This window comes from Capsicum annuum, chromosome 6 (genome assembly GCF_002878395.1).
Source record: "Capsicum annuum cultivar UCD-10X-F1 chromosome 6, UCD10Xv1.1, whole genome shotgun sequence".
Taxonomy (NCBI): Eukaryota; Viridiplantae; Streptophyta; class Magnoliopsida; order Solanales; family Solanaceae; genus Capsicum; species Capsicum annuum.
The window spans coordinates 142,930,016-142,952,148 of NC_061116.1; the positions used below are offsets into that span (position 1 = coordinate 142,930,016).

The 22,133-nt window shown below is 36.0% G+C and overlaps 1 protein-coding gene across 1 annotated transcript in view; it reads left to right on the plus strand.

Moving 5' to 3' along the window:
- Positions 1 to 22,133, plus strand: part of LOC107873110 (protein DEFECTIVE IN MERISTEM SILENCING 3) — a 44,572-nt gene that overhangs the window by 16,781 nt on the left and 5,658 nt on the right. The window contains exons 5-7 of the mRNA XM_047414432.1: positions 19,399 to 19,501; positions 21,192 to 21,263; positions 21,878 to 21,978. Coding sequence (XP_047270388.1) covers positions 19,399 to 19,501; positions 21,192 to 21,263; positions 21,878 to 21,978 — 276 coding nt within the window. The remainder of the gene's footprint in view (positions 1 to 19,398; positions 19,502 to 21,191; positions 21,264 to 21,877; positions 21,979 to 22,133) is intronic.

Genomic DNA, 22,133 nt, shown 5'->3' on the forward strand with positions numbered 1-22,133 from the left:
CAGTTCCTTCCCAGATAATGCTCTCAAACTTGTTAGCAAGAATTTTCAAAAGACTCACAAAATGTCTTGAGAGAAGCCTTCTAGTGTGTTATAAGCCCCTTAAGTTTAAAGTTATGCCCTCATTCTTATGAGTTGTTCAGTTAAGACAGAGTAAGATGTGTATTCTTAGATCATTGAATATTGTATGTCAAGTTTCTATCTCTTGTAATCTTGTTATCATTGTGTTGTTGAAAATAAAAATCTAGTGAAGTTGTGTGAGGATCTTCTGATTCACTAGCATAGTTGCCTTGCTATTCATCTCATTTCTTGTTCAAAATACAAAAATCAAAGTCTAGCGAAGTTGTGTGGGGCCTATTTTGATTCACGAGCAACTTGTTGTTCATCTTGTTGTTCTTATGTTAGTCGGAACTAGGGTTTAGAGGTGTAGTAACCAAAAAAGTGGTAAGGGCGATTTATTGAATAAATGTATAGCCAAATTTTTTTGCATAAGATTGAGTTAGTAATAAAGTGATATGTCCTTGTGTGTTAGTTTAGTGGAAGGTAGACAAGGAGTTAGTAGTTAAGTTGAATTATTGTTTGCTTAAAGTGTGAAAAGAGTTATTCATGGTATTTGTTGTGTTAGAAAGTATGGGTTGTTGATGAAAGTATTGGGTGGTTTAGTATTGCCAATTTAGGTATCCCTTGGGACTACAAAAAGGAGTTTAGTTAAAACTTATAGTACTATGAAAAAAGTTTAGGTGCATAGATGGTTAATTGGTAGTGATGTGTAGAAGGAGGATGTGATAATGGATTGTAAATAAGATAGGCCATGCGATTATTGATCAATTATTATAGTTATGAGATTTTAGTGGGCTAGTGTTTCTTGATGCTTTGTTTTATTGTTTTCAAGTGAGAATAGTATATGAGGTTTTGTTGTTAATCATGCCTAGCACTAGACACTAAGTTTGAATAGTAGATGATTATCAAGGTAGAAATAGCGATTGCTTGGTTAGTAATGCTAGCTGTATGGAGGTGAACCAATAGGCTTGAAACAGTGAATGCAAGAATGTAAGTTTATTGATTTGAGACTAAGTATAATGTTGTATGAATGATGTAGAAGTATGCCTAAGGTAATATGGGGCTGTATTATTTTTAAGGATTATGGCATGTTGTGTGTGGGTAGTAGTACCGTTGAGTTTCTAAGTGAAGAAAGACTAGTTAGATGGTATATGGTGTTCTAAATAGCTTAGTTAAGGAGTTTTTATTGATAGCGTTGAGCCTTTTGTTAGGATCTTGATTCTCATGTTCTAGAGATATAAGTTTGGATATGCGATATTGGTAGGCTATGATGGATGTAGTATGGTTCATTAAGGGTTGAAGATATCCATGTTAAGTGTTGGAACCTAAGTTGAGTTTTTGAAGATTAAGCTAATAGAAAGTAGAGTTGAAGAACTAGTAAGTGTGAATGCATGGTAAGGTGATACGCCTAAAGATTCTAAGTTAGTAAGTGTTCAAGTTATTAGATAATGAATATTAGGGACATAGAAAGATAGAGTTGAATCTTAGATTAAGGTATTAGCAATGGGTTTTACACTTTAAGGTGTAGTCTTTCAGGGTAAGTTTATTATTTATGGGTATTATTATACCCTAGACTCTAGAGTAAACGGATTGCAGTTTATATTAGAATTAGTAAAGGGTTTCATAAATATAGAATGTCATCTTTGATCTAAGGGGGAGATGGTAGAGTGAAGAACCAAATCAAGTTTTGAGAGTTAGATTGCGTTATATGTCAACAAGAGTTGCGATGAGATAGTGATCCTTTCTTCCTATAGAGTATTCCTTGGATTTCAATCGTTATCACATCAGATTTATGTTATGTGTGACAGATCCATGCCAAAGGCCAATTCCTATACACTTCATGTGTACTCAAGTCCATTATCGATTTCTAGTAAGTATGTAACATCTTCAGTCTATGATTCAAGTCATTCCTCAGAAATCTATGAACTCCAATTTTATGTTGAACCGCTCATGATAAGTATGAACTCATGTTTCAGAGTATGATTAGTTCTTAGAAACTTATGATCCTAGTGAAATCTTGTTTATGTCATGTATGCCCTCAGTTTGGATCTCTTTAACGAATCTATACCTTTAACATTCTATTTCTCAGGCATCAGTTAGGTGTTAAAGTTATGTATAGTATTCTTCCATGCTTCAGGTTCTTATGTGTTAGCCCTTCTATGACCTCTTCGTACGTTAAGATAGTGATGATGAACAGTTGTTTAGATGGGAGAGAGTAAATATTTGTTGTTAAGAAAAGATCGTCATACGTTCGTTTTAGCTAAGGCTAAGTGTGAAGTAAGATTAAGGCCAAATCTTCAGTACATGTTGTGGTTAGTTGAAAATTTGTGTGTATGGTCTTAAGAATAGTGCAAGAATGTTATTGTTGATAGAGGTTTAGAGACTAGGAGAAGTAATCCTTTATGAGTGTTTGCCTTGAAGTTCATATGTGGTTATAATGATAGGCTTGAATGTCATGTTGGGATGTAAGTGGAGGAATGTAATATGCGCTAGTGAATCCATAGAAAGAGTATAGAGTTAGTCATTGAAGTGATAAGAAGAATCATCTTAGAGAGGAAAAGTTGTGAAAATACTTGCGGTATTGAATTCATGGTTCATACTAGTGTTATAATGTTATGTGTAGTAAGCTGTAATTCAAGTTAGGCTTGAACAAGGTGAGAGAATTTAGTTCAGATCAGACATTATATGAAGTTATATGAACCAGTGTGAGCATGGTATTAAAAGGGAGAAAGTAAGTTGAAAAGAATATTTGAGAAATGTTTCTAAGCTTGAAAAACTAGCAGTTGCATTGCCTAAGGCCTAGAAATTCTACACTAGTTTATGTTTAAGAAGCCTATGTTGCATGTTACAAAGTTATAGCTATACTAAGAATTCTTTCTTCAAATATCTCACTCATATCATGCCCAAAATTCTTTACTCCCTAATGTTATTAGAATTTCGTAGAAGAATACTAGAGAAATACTCCATTTGAGTATGGGCAGTCAGTATGATTCAGTCCATATAGCCTGCAATCCAGTTTAGCAAGTAAGTAGATAAGATCCTATAGATTTCCAACTTTTCACCTAGTCTTACTATCCGTAGTCTCCTGTGTATGTCCATTCCAAGAGGTGATGATTTTGCATCCATGTAAATTGCGAATTCAGTTTAGTTCGTACATCAGTTTTAATTTCAGCTATTTAGTCATGACTCAGTTCATAAGTGTTCAGTGCATAATCTCGATTTTTTCCAGGTATTTTAGCTCAGACAGTGTAAGACCCTTGTACGATCTAAGTCTTGTTATCTCATGATTAGTACTTTCATCAGTTATCACCTCTCAATTCAGTATGTATGATTGGATCATGAACACTGCAAGTGAATCCTAAACTCTCAGCATGAATCAGCTCCTTAAAGTAAGTTAAGTCAAGTCAGCACAGAATTCAGTTTCATGATGGAATTTTAAATGTTTCATCTTGGTTATATCCTTTCTTAGAAGACATATCATGCTCATGTTATTCCATACCTTTAAGGCTTCAACAAGTTCCTATCAACATTCAAGGACGAATGTTCCCAAGGGGGATATAATATAATACCCCGTATTTTCATGCTAGAATTCTAACCGTCGTTCCTACACATCTAAGCTCTAATCAAAGATATTCTTATGTGAATACAAGTTTATGATCTTTATCCTCATGATTGATTTGCTTTTGAAGTTAAATATGTTCATTGAAATCATTAAAGCCAAGATCATTTGATTCATCCAAAATTTGAAATTTGATTCTACAAGGGTCTACTTCAAACGTGTATAACTCTTTATATACATGGAATTTTTCATCTCAAGACCCACAAAATTGTAGATAATTGAATTATCTTTCCAACGATACCAATTTCGCCTAAATCCAATACCCGAGCTAAAAGTTATGACTTTGCAAAGTGGAGTATTTTCTGTCCAAATTGTTTTGAGATGCCTTTGAAATGCTCCAGTATCTTGGGCACATCTTGCTTCAGCATCAAGTTCGCAGCTTCCAATCAGCAAATGATGGGTCCTTTTGTTTCAAGGGATCGAGTCAGTTTTACAGTTTGAAAAGTATTACATTTTCTTTATTCAGTCGTATTAAGTTAGGTTAGTTGGGTATCATGACCCAGCTATCTATAGTCAGTACTAGTAGAGGCTTCATAGACAGTCAGTAGTGTCGATGTATTATATTTCCATTTTATTCGTAAAAGTGGAGTTGTAATCTTGTAAACTCAGATGTTGTATTGATCAAGTTCAGAAAAGTTTTATTGTTTCCGCTAATTTGGTTCAGATTTATTTATTTATGGTACATAATGACAGAGTATGAGTCATATGGTACTACTCATAGCCAAGTCAGTGTTGGTGATTGTGGATACTGTCCAATCTATGAGTGGGACCTTACGAGTTGTAAGGTGACCCTACAAGTCATAAGGTCACCCGTAGTGACTGGGGGATTAATTTTTAGTCTTTCATAAAGGGCATTCTGGTCAATGCCCCATTACCCTTACTCAGACCCCATATCCATAAAGCACTCAAGGGGGTTATTTCTCATTCATAACATAATCAAAACACACTCTCTTCTATCTAAACTCTCCAAGGTTAAGATACTTAGGGTTTTCAAGAAGTTGATCATATAAGGGCTCAAGGGTTGATTTTTATTCATAAACTTTGGTATTTCAGGCATGTTACTCTTCCCTAATTATTACTTTATGAATAAATATATTTAAATAGTTTAATTGGATGGTTTTGAATGTGGGTTTTGATATGGTTGAGGGTTTTGCCATGGTTGATCCTTAAATTATTTTTTTATGATTTATTATGCATTGTTTATGCTTTATTAATGGTTTTTAACCTGGGTGGTGCATGGGAATTGTGAATTAACAAAGGGTCCATGGTTTTTCCTAAATTGGTGTTTTGAAATTTGAAATTGGTTTTGAATAATTGTGTTCTCTTAACCCACTTGTGTGAATGGTTTTGTATGATTTTGAAATGTGGATCATGGCATTATATTATCTTATATCCCTGAGTTATATGCTAACCCATTAATTATCTTCAAATGTTGTATCCCCATGTAATGCAGACACCAAAGATACTTTTACTTTTTCTGCACAATGTTAGGTGGATCGACTTGATTTGTCAATAGTTGTGGTGAAGTGGTGAGCTTTCATTCTCTGGAGGACTTGGTCATTTCATCAGCTTCCTATCATAGACTAAAATTGAAGAGTTCACATTATCATTAGCATTATCATGGTCATTATTATTGTCAGAGTTGAGGTCATGTCTCGATAAAGATTGGTTTTCGGTTTTGTTAGAGGCTTTGTGGATATTACTATAGATTGGGTTGCATTGATGTTGAAACATTTAGCTTTCTTTGAGATTAGTTTATTATCTTTCTATCTTGTTATATATTCAGATTTTAGTCGCTGCTAAGTTTTATGTCTTGTTTGGCTAGGCAAAGAGGGTGGTCTCTGGTCCTTGGTAGACTTAGATACCCGTCATGGCTAGTGCCTAGTTTTGGTCATGACAAAGATGGTTTCATAGCCTAGGTTTGGGGTCATCGAGTGTCCACTAAGGCATGTTAAATGGAGTCTCTTTTATGAGTGTATAGCGCATCACTCTTATAAGGGAGAGGCTACGAGGCATTTAGGAATGTTTTCCTTGTGATCTAATTTGGGGCTGTAGAGTCTAAGATCTTGAAATATCCTCTAATTTTTCTTGTTTGCTCTTCATATTATGCCTCCCAGAAGATCTGATATTGGTGAAAACATCTCTATCCCACTTAAGTATAATATGGATGGGGATCATCCTACTCAAGGAGTTCAGAATCGGTCTAGGGTTGCTGCTTTTGATTGCCCTGGTAGAGGTTCACCAGTCCCCACTAATCCTTCTCTCACTGGTAATACTTCTGCTCGATCATCTCTAAGAGATATTACCAATGTTAAGTTCAACTATTCTATTCATCTATTGACCCAGTTGGTGATATCTCAATCACGTCAGTCAAGGTTTATTAGTGCTATTGTGATTTTTTCTGAGGCCACCAGGGTTGGCCAGTTTATGAAGCTGAATCCTCTGACCTTTACTAGCTCTAATGTTAAGGAAGATCTTTAAGGTTTCATAGATGAGATAGAGAAGATTTTTCATATGATGCATGATTCCAACTATAAGGGTGTGGAATTTATTGTATACCGGTTGAAGGATGTGGCGTATCAGTGGTATGAGCAGTGGGATCTGTCTAAGGGTGATGATACAAAGTTGGTATTATGAGAGGATTTCTCGAGTGCTTTTCTAGATTATTTATTTCCCTAGGAGTTGAAAGAGGTGAAGGCTGAGGAGTTTATGAATTTAAAGCAAGGCAAGATATCTTTGAAGGAGTATGCCTTGAAGTTTCACTAGTTATCCAGTTATGCTTCTAAGCTAGTATTTAATATGAGGGCTAAGATGAGGAAGTTTGCTTTGGGTTTGTCTCGATACTTAGTGTTGGAGTGTAAGGATACCTTATTAAACAGTGACACGGATATCTCTAGGCTTGTAGTGTATATGCAGCAGGTGGAAGATGAAAAAAAGAAATAAGTTGAAATAAGGGAGAGGCAAAGTAAGATATTATGGTTTTTTGAGTAGGGTGGTGTCTAGCAAAATAGTAGTAGGGATAGCAGGCAGTGGTCTAAGAAGAAGTGGGGGACTCCTGGTTCATATTCTGTAGCTAGTGCTCTATATCCTAAGTTGTCTGGTAATTGTAATATTTAGAGAAATAGTGGATTTATGGCATAGGGTACCTAATATTAGGCCAGTAGGGCTCAGTCAGCTCCATCTTAAACCTCTTGTCGTTTCTATGGATGGGTGCATCGTGTCTTTTATGATGAGGGGAGGAATAAGTGATTTAAATATGTTTAGTCTGGCCACATTTAATGGAATTGTCCTTTAGGTGATGTTTCTATAAGGGAAAATAAGGTTCCTGTTACTACTTCTTCAGCTTTCGTACAAAAGGGTGTTACTTCTGGCTACGGCACTGGTCAGAATTGTCTATATGCTCATGCCACCATTTAGGATTCTAAGGCGTCTCTTGATGTTGTTACTAGTATGCTAAAACTTTTCTCTTGTGATGAATATTATTTGCTTGATTCCGGATCTACTCTGTTTTATATGACCCCTTATGTGGCTATTCATTTTGGTTTTGATCCTGAGTGTATTCTCGATCCATTTTCTGTATCTACCGTGGTAGATGGTCCATTGTGGTTTGAAGAGTCTATAGGGGTTGTGTGGTATCCATTTGTGGTAGGAAGACATTAGTGGACCTGACTGAATTAGATATGTTAGACTGATATGATTTTGGGGATAGATTAGTTACACTCGTGCTATGTATCACTTAATTGTCAGACACAAAGGTCAGATTCTAATTCCCAAATAAGCTGGTGGTTGAGTGGGAAAGTAGTTCCCTAGTGCCTAAAGGAACAATTATTTCTTATCTTCGAGCCTGAAAATTAGTTTTCAAGGGGTGTCTCTACCATTTAGTGTATGTTAAGGATTCTAGATCCGAACGTCCTTCTTTGCAATCAGTCCTTGTGGTCTGTGAGTTTCCTAAGGTATTTCTTAATGATCTTCCCAGTGTTCTTCCCGATAGGAAAATTGATTTTGGGATTGATCTTATATCGAACACTCATCCTATCTCCATCCCTCCATACAGAATGGCTCCGACTGAGTTGAAAGAACTTAAGGAGTAATTGAAAGATATTCTAGATAAGGGTTTTGTCCACCCCAGTGTTTCTCCCTGAGGTGCTCCGATTCTCTTCATACGTAAGAAGTATGGGTCCCTTCGAATGTGTATAGATTACCGCCAATTGAATATGGTGATCATGAAGAATAAATATCTGCTTCCTAGGATTGATGATCTCTTTGATCAAATTTAGGGTGATAAGTACTTTTCCAATATTAATCTTCGGTTGGGTTACCATCAGTTGAAGATTAGGGAGGTGGATATCCCTAAGACTGCCTTCCAAACTAGATATGCTCATTTTGAGTTTTTGGTGATGTCCTTTGATTTGACTAACGCTCTGGTGGCATTTACGGATCTTATGAATTGGGTTTTTCATTAATTTTTAGATTTTTTCATAATTGTGTTTATTGATGATATTTTGGTGTATTTCAAGAGTAAGACGGATTATGTTTATCACCTCCACCTATGTTGCAAACCTTGAAAGGTCAGTGGTTGTATGTGAAGTTCTCTAAATATGAGTTCTGGTTAAATAGTGTGACCTATCTGGGTCATATTATTTCTAGTAAGGGGATCATGGTGGATCCACAAAAAGTTGTTGTGGTTAAAAAGTGACCTAGACCCATGACTCCAACCGATATTCAAAGCTTTTTGGGTTTACCCAGTTATTATAAGAGGTTTTTGAAAAGTTTCTCTTCCATTGTGTCCTATTGACCAAGATGACTCAGAAAAAGGTAAAGTTAATATGGTCCAATTTTTGTGAAGGTAGTTTTGAGAAGTTGAGAGATAAGTTAACTTTGGCTCTAGTTTTGACTCTACTCGAGAGCACCGATGGCTTTGTTGTTTATTGTGATGCATCTTATATGGGACTGGGTTATGTATTGATGTAGCATGGTAAGGTGGTTGCTTATGCTTCTAGGCAGTTGAAGGTGTATGAGAAGTACTATCTGATATATGATTTGGAATTGTTAGCTATGGTTTTTGCTCTAAAAATATGGCAACATTATTTGTATGGAGTTCATATTGATATTTATTCAAACCATAAGGTTTGTAGTATGTGTTCACCCAGAAGGAGTTGAACCTCAGGCAAAGGAGATGGCTTGAGTTGCTCAAGGACAACAACATAAGTCTTCACTATCTTCCAGGTAAAGCTAATGTGGTTGCTGATGCTCTTAGTAGATTATCTATGGGAAGCTTATCCCGTGTTGATGAGGAGAAGCAAGGGTTGGTGAAGGATATTCACCATTTTGCTAAACTTGGAGTTCGTCTCTTGGACTCTGAGGATGGTGGTGTGATTGTAAAAAAGGTGGTAAAGTCATCTCTTGGTGCTGAGGTAAAAGAGAAATAAGTCTTGTATCCTATCTTGATGCAAATCAAGGATGATGTGGATCACCATAAGATGATGGCTTTTGAGATTGGCGGTTATGGTATCTTGAGGTATGAAGGTAGAATATGTATTTCTGATATTGATGGGATACGAGAGAGGATCTTGGCAAAGGCTTATGAATTGAGGTACACTATTCATTCAAGTTCGACGAAGATGTACCGTAATTTGAAAGAAATTTATTGGTGGAATAACTTAAAGAGGGATGTGGCCAACTTTGTGGCTAAGTGCTTGGTTTGTCAGCAAGTGAATGTGGATCACTTGAGGCCTGGTGGGTTTTCTTGAGAGATTGAGTTGCCCCTGTGGAAATGGGAAGTGATTAATATGGATTTCGTTACTGGTCTTCCATGATCTCTCCATTAGTTTGATTCTATTTGGGTCATCGTGGATAGGATTACTCAGTCCACTCATTTCCTACCAGTGAAGACTATTTATTCGGCGGAGAATTATGCTAAGCTCTTCATTGAGGAGATTGTGAAGTTGCATGGTGCTCCAATTTTCATTATATCTGATCGAGGTACTTAGTTCTCATCCCACTTTTGGCATTTTTTTTAGAGATGTTTGGGGACTAAGTTGAACATTAGCACTGCTTTTCACCCTTAAACGGATGGACAAACAGAAAAGACAATATAAACTTTGGAGGATATGCTAAGGTCTTGTGTGATCAATTTCGGTGGTAGTTGGGTTGACCATCTGCCTCTTATAGAATTTTCTTTTAATAATAACTATCATTCTAGTATTGGGATGGTTCTATTTGAAGCTTTGTATGGTAGGAAATATAGGTCTCCATTTGGGTGGTTTGAGGTTGGAGAGAATAGGTTGTATGGTCTTGACTTGGTTCACCAAGCTATTGAGAAGGTGAAGGTAATACTAGATAGGCTTAAAACCACCTAAAGTCACCAAAAGTCCTATGTGGATGTAAGACGAAGAGATTTGGGGTTTGATGTTTATGAGTTGGTGTTCTTGAAGGTGTCCCCTATGAAAGGAGTTATGCGGATTGGAAAGAAGGAAAGCTCAGTCCTTTTTATATTGGTCCATATCATATTTTGAAGCGAGTAGGCAATATGGCTTATGATTTTGAATTTCCTTCGAGTTTGGGTTCCAACCATTCGGTCTTTCATGTTTCGATATTGAAGATAGGCATAGGTGATCCTTTCTTGGTTGTTCCTTTGGAAAGAGTTGATATTTCAGATTCCTTATCATATGAGGGGTCCCAATTGAGATCTTAGATCAATCATTTTGCTAGTTGCGAGCAAGGGATGTGGCATCGTTAAAGGTTCTATGGAGGAACCAAAAGCGTGATGAAGCTAGTTGGGAAGCCGAAGAGGATATAAAGTCCAATTACCCATTCTTGTTTCCCACTTCGAATAATCATGCATGAGGTATCTGTATTCCTTAACATCTTTGTTTTCTATCTTTGTTAAAGGAAAGTGTGGTTGTGTTTGGAGTCAAATCATGTGAATAAATGCCTTGTCCTTTCATCCGAGGATGAATGATCCTAAAGATGGGAGAATACAACACCTCAAATTTTTGGTCCTTGAAAATTTCTAAAATTTTATCCTCATTGCCAAGACCATGACCCTTCTTACGAGTCGTAATGAGTCATTACGGGCTGTAGAACCCTAATCGTAGCCTTACCAGTGTGTGTGGCTAAGTTTCCTATTCTGAGTACAAGTGGCTCCTAACGAGTCATAAAGACTCAAAATAAGTCATATACTATTTTTTGTAGCCTAACCATTGTGATGTCCAATTGTTTTTGCTTTGACAATGACTGGACCATGCGAGTCGTAATGACTGAGTACGAGTCATTGGTATGACTCGTAGCCAAGTCAGTGTTGGTGATCATGGACAAGGTCCAAACTACGAGTGGGACCTTACGAGTTGTACGGTGAGCTTACGAGTCGTAAGGTCACCCGTAGTGACTGCACGATCAATTTTCAGTCTTTTCATTAAGGGGGTTCTGGTCAATTCCCCTTTTCTTTTACTCAAACCCCACATCCATAGAGCACTCAAGAGGATTATTTCTCATTCATAACACAATCAAAACACATTATTTTTTATCTAAACTCTCCAAGGTCCAGATACTTAGGGTTTTCATGAAGTTGGTCATCTAAGGGTTCAAGGGTTGATTTCTCTCCAATAATTTTGGTATTACAGGCATGATACCCTTCCATAGTTATCACTTTATGAAAATAATGTATTTAAATGATTTAATTAGATAATTTTGAATGTGGGTTTTGATATGGTTGAGGGTTTTGACATGGTGGATCCTTAAATTATTTTCCCATGATTTATTATGCATTGTTTACACTTTATTAACGGTTTCGAACTTATGAGGTGCATGGGAATGGTGAATTAACTAAGGGGCCATAGTTTTCACCAAATTGATGTTTTGAAATTTGGAATTGGTTTTGAATAATTGTGTTCCCTCAAACCGCTTGTGTAAATGGTTTTGACTGATTTTGAAATGTGGATTATGGCATTATATTATCCTCTATCCCTGAGTTACATGCTAGTGCTTAACCCACTAACCATCTCTGGATATTATATCCCCACGTGATGCAGGCATTGAAGATACTTCTACTTTTCTAGCGTAGTGTTAGGTGGATCGGCTCGGTTTGCCGTCGTTGTGGTGAAGTGGTGAGCTTTCATTTTCTGGAAGACTTGGTCATTTCATCATCTTTCTATCGTAGACTAGAATTAAAGATTATATATTATCAATAACATTATCATGGTCATTGTTATTGTTAGAGTCGGGGGCATGTCCCAACAAAGATTGATATTTAGTTTTGTTAGAGGCTTTGTGGATATTATTGTGGATTGGGTTGAGTTGATGTTGATACTTTTAGCTTTCTTTCAGCTTAGTTTATTATCTTTCTATCTTGTTATATGTTTGGATTTCAGTTGCTGCTAAGTGTTAAGTCCTGTTTGGCTAGGCAAGGGGGTGGTCTTCGGTACTTGGTGGACTTGAGATACCCGTCACTGCCAGGCCCTAGTTTGGGTCATGACATATAGTCATGGTGCATATTAGTTGGAGTTTCTATAACAGTGATGCTAATCATTCAGCAGCAACTCCTGCCCTCTCTGTTCTTCATGGATGTTGTGCCATGGATGTCCCTGCTCCTTGTCTAGTGCTCTTGTAATAGTTTAGGCAAGGTTATAGGGAATCACTTGTAGTTGTTTTCTGTATCTACTTTTCTTATTTGATGTGTTAAACTAAGTTTTGAAAGAAGTTAAATGAGTAATTATGTTTGAATTGTTGTTTAGTTATTCATATGGCAGACATAAATTAACTAGCTAAATATTGTGGTAACTTCACAATTGATTGAATTGTGAGTTCTTTAGGGTTCTCCTATCCGGGAAAGGTATAGGTAGGTGCCTTGTATGACCCAGTGAGTTAGATTGTGACATAATTTCAAAGACATTACACTTGGGACTGGGAATGTGTTTAGTCCACTAGGAGCATGGGTTTCTTTAACAAGTCAAGAAGTGGGTAAATGTAGCATAGTGATGGTTGAGAAAGTACCTGTAATACCCCGCATGTTTCTAAGCTAGGAAGTGAATAAGTATTCCTACGTATGAAATCTCCTATCCTGTGATTCATACTTGAGTACATGACTTACAATGAATATCCTAGTGATAGGATAGCTTATGATGCATTAAGCATGTTCATATGAGTCACTTAAGGTAATACAAGCTAAGAGTTTTTGAATCCATCAAGTTTTAGTATTTGATTTTGCAAGGGTCATCTTTGAATGAGTATAACTCAATGTTAATATGGTATTTTGTTTGATTTAGACCTACCAAATTGTAGAGAATCAAATTAGCTTTCTAACGATACCAATTTCGCCTTAATCTAATACCCAAGCAAAAAGTTATGCCCATTTTCGTGGGAGATAGTAAGCATAGGCATTGGTTAGGCGTCGCCCAACACAAGCATAGGGGATTGGTTAGGCGCCGCCCAACCCAAGCATAGGCGATCACTTGGGCGCCGCCTAAGTCATTTCCAGGTGTCAAAAACACTCCGTTTTGAGTTATTTTAAAGGTAATTAAGTCTTTAAATACTCCTTACACGTCCCTAAACTTAACCCTACGAAATATATAGCTTCTAAATATATTACAACCCTATTTTCATCTCAAAGCTCATCATCCAAGAGCACTAAAGGAGAAAAACAACTAGGGTTGCATAATTAAGCTTGAAGATCCGATTTCAAGGAAATTCATCCGTCAATCATCAAGAATCTTCCTTCTAAGATAAGCGTAGTGTTCATCCACGGATTCCTTTCGTCCATGGAGTTCAAGAATCAATCTTTAAAATACAAAAGCTTGGTTGATTGTGGTGATATGATCATACCCATGTTGATGCTTGTTTGTTTTGCTATATAATAGTATGCGTGAGTTGATTTATGAATCCCTTTTATCCATAAAGCTCAAAACCCCTCTTTTTCATTATAAAGTATGATTTCTATATTGTTGGGTGTTGATGATCATGTTGTTGATATTGGGTGATTCCCAAGATTAAATCTTTATATGTTTTTGTGAATTCATGATATCATATGAGTTGGAAACAGGTAAATTTGGTTGTTCATGATGTATAATTTCATGATTTCACTTATGCTTAAGATGTGCATGTAAGGTGTTTGATAAAATGCCTAAGAAGCTAGAAATCATGCAATATAGCTAAATTGTGACTAAGTGAAGAATTCATGATATGCCCTTACGTTCCAATGACTTCTATGTTGTTAATGTGCCTTGTAAATGTTGTTGGAATACTCATGAACTATTCTTATGAGATTATGCTATGTTTACTTGCAAATCCTACTTATGAACAAGATATAGGATAACCATGAAATCCACATGAACTTCCATGCTATTGGTATGTGTTGCCAATATGATTATGCAATGAACATGATATTAAGATTGTGCAAGTACTTCCATGTGATATGAAATCCTTTCCATGCAATACATTGTTGACAACCATGCTTAGTATGAGATCCCTACTTATGATATTATAAATTATGGACTCTACTCTTAGGATCAAGTCAGTCATGTGTGTCAGTTTCCTTCCATCGAGTCCTGGGGGTACTTGTACATGAAAACTATAGCTGTGTGCCTAGATCCATGTCATGTTTTACGATATCCGAACTCAAGCTATGATTCCATAGACTGCAGTCAGTCATGTGACTCGGGAAAACCTCATGATCTTAGTCAGTTGTCAGATATCAGTAACATTTCGCCAGTCAACGGAATTTAGTAAGATTAAGTTATACACAGCCAGTTATTCATATCCAGTCCCTCCAGATGGGAGTAGAGGTAGCACCAAGTGAACCCAAGGATGGACTCACCCGCCAGTTCAGGGTATGATTCTTAGTAGCAATCCTTGTGTTCCAGAACTACATAGCCAGCGTAGGTTGGGATATCTTAACCCGTCAGATTAGGGTTGACGAGGTGGCTTAACCCGTCAGTTTAGGGTTCCCACCTTTCTCATTGAGTACCCGCCAGATAAGGGTCACTCACATGTTGTCCTTACCCGTGCCACGGTATTAACACCCCTCTAGTCAGGGCAGAGATTGGACCCCAGCTTAGCCATAACGGCATACAGGGGACATGTCGGTTAAACACTACTTCCCACAGTTTCAGTATCAGTCTCAATAAAAGAACTCAGGGCGTTCTTCAGATTTCAGCATATACAATGACTATCAGATACAGTCGTCCATGTTATCAGTTTCAGTATTAGTCTCAGTAAAAGAACTCAGGGCGTTCTTCAGATTTCAGCATATACAAGGACTGTCAAATACAGTCGTCCATGTTATTAGTTTCAGTATCAGTCATGACAGTTATCAGTAAATCATGTATTAGTTTACAGGTCATGCTATCACGTTTTCACGGTCCCAGTTTCTATATATGTGTGTTTGCACTTCCACGTCCATATTAGTCAGTTAGTGTTGTTCATGCATGAAACCCTTTATGTTCATTCTACCTTCCTCGTATACTCAGTACTCCAGTTATACTGACGTATTTGTGCTATGGTGCTTTCTTTTCATGTTACACCATAGGTTCTGAGACACAAGCTCCAGCCCAACAGTAGCGGTAGCATTCTAGTCGCAGAGACACAGTGAGTCCTCATTGATTCGAGGACAATATGATTTGATCCATTTATTTATTTCTTCAGTTCAGTTTTACGGAGTTAGTTGGAGACATGTTCCTTTAACTCCTTATTCAGATAGTTTAGAGGCTTTCAGATTTATGTTCAGATTTACGTTCAGATTAAGTTGTTTTGGGTATTTTCACCCACATGATTGTATTCAGTTGAACCTTATGTCCTTACAGTTCTATGTATTCCGCATTATTATATCATGATTTGCAGTATACAGGTACAAATATCAGTCATGGGTTAACTTGTGGTCCCTCGGGGTTATGAGCACCGTGTAGCATTCTGGTTCAGCAAATTAGGGTGTTATAGTACTACCTGCTCCTAACCATAATAAATGAAAGTTATTATTTAGAATATAAGGGGAATCGATAAAGTTTATAAGTATAGAGAGTTCAAAGATTTTATAGCTTGAAATAATATTAATCTACTGAAGATAGAGTGAAGAAAGGGAAAACTCAAAATATAATTGATAAGGTGGCTAAGCATTGAAACTATGGGCCAATTACACCTACAATGATAAAAAAAGAAGAATTTGGGTGTTGCGAGTTAAAATAAGGTAGAACTACGATGATATCCATGACAGATAAAACCATCCTGGTCATCTCAGAAGCAATACACTCCAATTGAAGTTTTACCTTACTGTTGTGTATGGCTGATGAAACCAGAAAGAGCTTATGGATGCTACTGCTACAATTGATCCCTGGATCATTACGGATGATTTTAATGCTATATTATATCCTGAGGATAGGGCTAAATACATAGAGGTTCAAGAGAGTGAAATAAGAGATTTTAAGGAGTACTTTAAAATAACTGGATTATTTAAGCTGAAAATAGTAGGGACGAAATATACATGGACAAATGGACATGTCTCCAGTAGAATCAGTGTAGTCTTAGGCAACTCAGCATGGATGATATCAATGAACTACTTAAGGTTGAAGTTCAAGACCCTGGATGCTCAGACTATTCTTCCTTCATATAGAGTTTACAGAACTTGTACCCAACAAGCCAAGGCCACTTAAATTCATCAATCATTTGGCTCAACACCAAATATTCATGACATATATCCATAAAGGGTGGAAGAAGAAAATAATAGGTAAGTACTTAAAGAAAGTTTTTTCCAAACTAAAAAATATAAAACCTAAATTGAAATCATTACAGACCAATGAGTTTTTAGTTGTGAAGCATAGAATTAAAGAGAATACACAGAAACTGTCTATTTTACAACCCAAATAAGGAACTAAACATGATACATAATTGTTTGAAGAGAATAAAAAAACAAAAAAAACACTAGAGTAATGGAGCATGGTGCAAGAGAGTATATACCAATAGAAATCTAGATTGACTTCGCTAAAACTAAGGGATTCCAATTCAACTTGCTTCTTTGTAAATGTGAAGAACAATATTACAAATAATCATGTTATAAAATTGTAACTCGCAAATGGGAAATGGACCATCAATGAAAAGAGGTCAAAGATTATATCATCCAATCTATAAAAGGCTCCTTGGTACCAAAGACAGTCAATTATCCATGGTGAAACTAAAAGTATGTGTCTTAGGTAATGTTTGACTAAAAACCAACAACTACAATTGATCCAACTGTTAATCATGAAGATGTGTTTTCTACTCTAAAAAGGTATTGATGATTTCAAAGCATTAGAAATTGATGGATTCAATGTATTATTGTTTTGAAAAAACCTGGCCAATAGTGGAAAATCATATTTCAAATGTTGTTATTCATTTTTTGAGTCATGTATCCTCTATAATCCTATTAATTGTATATTGTTAACTTTGATCCCCAAGGTCAAGAATTTCTTATTTATGAAGGAATTTAGACTTATATCATATTTCTTTATAGTGTATAAGCTCATATAAAAAATAGTTACTAGTAGAATGCAAAAAGTAATGAACTTTGTGGTAGACAAAAGTCAATCAACCTTCATGCCAAGAAGGTTGAGTAGTGATAAAGTTATCCCGAGTTATGAGCTAGCAAAGAGGAACAGGATTTAGTAGAATAAGTATTTATGGAGAAAATGATGAGAAACTTGAACTTCTCTGCTTAGTTTATTAGTTGGTGATGATCTGCCTCGAATTAATTTTTTTACTCTTTTTGTATCAATGAAAGACCCCTTGAACCTTTTGAGGCCAAAAGATGATTGTGAAAGGGTGATACTATGCCACAATTTTTCTTTGTGATTGCTATAAAGTACTTGTCTAGATTGTTGAAGCAACTCATGTACCACCATAATTCAAGTTTCATTCAAGATGTGCTAAGGTGAATGCCATTCAACTTAAATTTTCTAATGACTACTTCTCTTTCGTAAAAGGGAGATAAGATTTATTCAACTATTATTCACTTATTTTCAAGAGTTTTCATAGGTGTTTGGACTTGTTGCTAATCCTAATAAAAGTTCAATATACTTTAGAAATGGGGAGGGGGGGGAAGGGGGAAGGGGGTGAATAACTATACTCAGGATGCTATACTGAGGATGCTTGGTTTTGTGAAGGGGGAGATGCTTTTTAGGTACATAGGTGTATTATTGAGTACTGAAGGCTTTTAATCATCTAGTGTCAATCACTCCTTACAAAAATGCTAGGAAGGATCTCTTGTTAGACTACTAAATTCCTATTTTATATAGGGAGAGAGCTATTGATCAAGTGAGTGTTGTTTTCTGTTTAAGTCTACCGGTCACAAATTTTATGCTACCAAGGACGATGATCTAGTTAGTTTAAACTACATGCATGAGATTTCTATGGATTGATGGTGTTAAGTTAACAAAAAAAGTCCTGCTAGCATGGGATAAAGTTTGTCCGTCTAGAAGTGCAGAAGGTCTAAATATTCAGAATGTCACTATATGGAATATAACAGTTGTTGGCAAATTGTTATGGAATTTTTGGAGGAAGAAAGATAGCTTGTGGGTCAGATGGATACATTGTTATTATATCTTTGAATGCTTAGAGTTGTTCACTAAATCAAGCTTCGTGATGGTACAAAATATCCTGAAATGAAAAAACCATTTATATGTAGTTGGAATAATAAAGAATTAGCCTATTAGAATGCAACTGTTTGCTATCAAAAAGATATATATGGTTATGAATGGTACCTTTCAAAAATTTTAGTGGAGCAGGGTTATATGCAATAATCTTGGTGTTTTCAAATGGATTTTCATATTAAGAATGACAGTAACTAGAAGGCTTCATACCAAGGACAGACTCATGAAGTGGGGTATAGTAAATGAGCATCGTTGTGTGCTATGTGATGAGAACAATAAGTCAATGAACCACCTATTTTTAATTGCACTTAAACCAAGTTCATTTGGTCCAAGCAACTTCTATGGCAAGGAATATCAAGATAACCACTCCCTTGGTATGAGAAGTTGTTTTGGACATGTACTAATGCGAAAGGAAGAAGATCTAATGCAACAATATATAAGATGTGTTTGACAGCAACAGTGTATATGACCTGAATTGAGAAAAATCACAAGATCTTTCCAAATAAAAAGACTCCTGCACAAGTTCTCACACGATAAATTGTAAAAGAAGTAGTGTTTAGAGGATCACTAGTTCCTCGCTTGGCCAGAAGAATCTTTGAGCCAAGTTTCTATCCGTAGTTTCTTGGCTTTTCAGAAGTTTAATGTTGAGTTTTTCTTGTTTTTGTTTTGATGTAATAATGTCTAATTCGCAAATTGTGTGACCGTTACGCCCCAGTTCTCAGTCTATGTACTGATTAGCAAATTGACAATAAAAATATATTTTATTTGCCAACAAAGTAACTTCATTAATATAAAGAGTAATTTTGACCCTTCTCTGTTAAATATGTAAATCTATCAATAAATCAAATTATTCCAATAAAAGTTGTTCAAAAATTAAATAAAGAACCTAATTCCATTTGCACGCCAAAATAAAAATAACTTAAATAAAAATAACTTAGTGTTTACATTAAACTAATGATAACATGTACTACAAAGTTATTTTATAAACCTTTTATTATTAATTAATATAATTAGAATTAAATGAATAGAACAATTTCCTATTTTACTATATTTTGTGTAACTATACAAAGGACATCGAACTCAGTAAAGCCCTATAGTTCATTTTGCTTTCAGGAGACGCGCCTGTTTACTCTGCGTAGAGTTCATCGTTCTCAGTCCACAGCCGGCCACCAACAGAGACCAACGGCGAATGCCGATGAACGAGGACTGAGTGAAGGTTCTTTAGCTTTTCTTCTCATGTCGCCCTGTTTCATCCTCTGAAATGTCTTTTTTTTTTTATAACGGTGGTGTGGGGCTAGTTTTCGGCTATGAAACTCCGAGAAACACTTAATTTTACTAATAGACACTGGAAATGATGTCATGCATGTATTCTGAGATATTTCTCCTTTGAATTTGGATGTTTTTTTACTTCTTTCTTGAGTCATTACATAAATGTTACTCCCGGTGTCTCAATCTATGTGACACAGTAAGAAATTTGATAGTCAAATAGTTTAATTTTAACCATAAATTTTGGCATAGAATCTTTAAATTTTTTGGAATAAAAGTCACTTATTTCAAAAGTACTCTAAATCACAATAATCACAATGCAAAATATTTAAAGATATATGAAAAAATTATGGTCAAAGAAAGATGTGTTTGAATCTCGAAATCTTAAAGGTGCCACATAAATTGAGATGGAGGAAGTATATATTTAAGAAAATTTAAGACTCTAGTAGTGCGTTTTCAGATTTTTAATACTTCAACAACAACAACAAACCCAGTGTATTCCCACCTAGTGGGGTCTGGGGGTAAGATGTGCGCAGTCCATACCTCTACCTCTAAAGAAGTAGAAAGGCTGTTTCCGATAGACCCCCGGCTCAAGGCACGAGATACCACACAAACACATAGTAAAGCACAGAAGCAGATTACATAACATAAATACGGCACCCAGACTTCCTCCGCATAAAAAAGAATGACCTCTTTTGACACGAACACGGTGTAAAATCGCATAGTTCTGTGTTTGATTGTTTCCATGTTATGTGCCAATTGTCCCTCATTGGAGGAAGAGAGATATGCTAACGGGTTTATAGGCTACATGAGTTCCCCCACCTGTCATTAGTCTGATTGGTGGGAGAACCCATTTAGCCTATAAACCCATTAGAATTTCTCTTTTTATCCAATGAGGGACAATGGGCACATAACATTCCACAACCACTTTTTCACAAAGGTGCAAGCTATCCCCTTACTTCTAACAAGAATGGCAGAGGAAGCTGCTCAACAAATCAAAATTCCTGTGTAAATTCAGATTTTAATTTTCAAGAAAATTGAAATAGAATTTATTTTTCAGAAACTAGGCGTGAAAATACAATTAGTCATTATTTTCAACAGTTGAAAAAATTAACTACCTTCAATTCCAAGCTAGGTGGTATTAGCTATATGAATCGCAGATAGAGAGCAAGATATCTATGATAAATAAGAAAAACTGATTTAGCAAGATATCTATGATAAATAAGAAAACTGATTTAGCAAGATATCTATGATAAATAAGAAAAACTTAGATATAATGCTAAATGCATTTAGGAGAACAACTTTACTTTCCTGATTTTTCTTAGTCATAGGATTTGAGCATGTGAAGGATTCAACTAAGGCCCTCGTATATTTTCTTTTTGAGCTAGTTAGTGCCGGCATAAGATGGCTTGGTGTGAAATGGGTTAGTGCTAAAAGTTTTGGCCAATTTATACTTGAGTTTGGATCCTTCAAATTACTATTTATTCCTACCTCGATTATTTCCTTCTTAGTGTTTTATTTTTTCAATTATACTGGTTTAACTTGGTCTAGTAGTTTACATTACAAATTATTTCTTTTTTTTTTTTTGGGGGTGGGTGGGTGGGGGGGTGTTACTAGTCACTTGACTTCTAAATTAGCAGATTCAATGGTGGCGGTTGGCTTTAGTCGATTTGCTGCTGTGGATGTTATAAGGAAGGACTTGCTGGTCGAATGTTGGTCTGTCATTATAAAGTTATCTATAGTCACTTGGCAGATGACTCAGTAAAACCTCAGGGTCCTGGCACTTCTTTCTTTTTCTTTTATTTTCGCTGTACTGTTTGAAACAGTTGAGACCACAATGATGAGTAGCCATTTTCTAAAAATGACAGTGTCTTTGAGCCTCCTTGTTAAAATTTCATATCTACAACAGGACTTAGCTTTCAAGACTTTAACTAATGCATGCTTGACATCAACTATCTAAACTAGTCAGCAAACTAAAATGAAATAATTTTCAGCTGCCTAACATCTAAACAAGTGCTGTGAAATTCCTAAAAATGTGGAATTTTTACATCTGCAGCCTCAGATAAGATTTTCTCTTTTCTATAGCATATAGGCTGATCTGCATATAGACCTCTAACCAGAAGGTAACTCTAGTGGTCTTCAATTCTAAATGGAGGAAAGAATAAAATAAGTATGAATGTTTGCTGTGATTCACGCTTTATAGTTACTTCAACACTTGGTGTAATGGGAAACTCTGTGAGCTACTAGATAAGCAATTTGATCGCAGTTTTTTGTTTTTATTTTGCTCCAGTTGCCAATTAATGCTAATCCAGTAGTTGCGCATGAGCCGTTGAGGTGTTCAATCAAGGCGGTCAGGCTGATTCCTATTCTTTTGCAAGGGACATAATGCAAAACGGAAATGCTGAAGCAGCTGTCTACAATTCGAAGGTTGTTAACATTATGCAAGAAGTTTGCACCCGTAGTGTCATTTCATCTTGCTGGAAATGTAATTTGTAAAATCAGTTTTTTCTTGTGATTAATGGGTATCCATTTACAATTGTTTCTTGAGATTTACCATATTTTTAATATTTTGCAAAATCAAT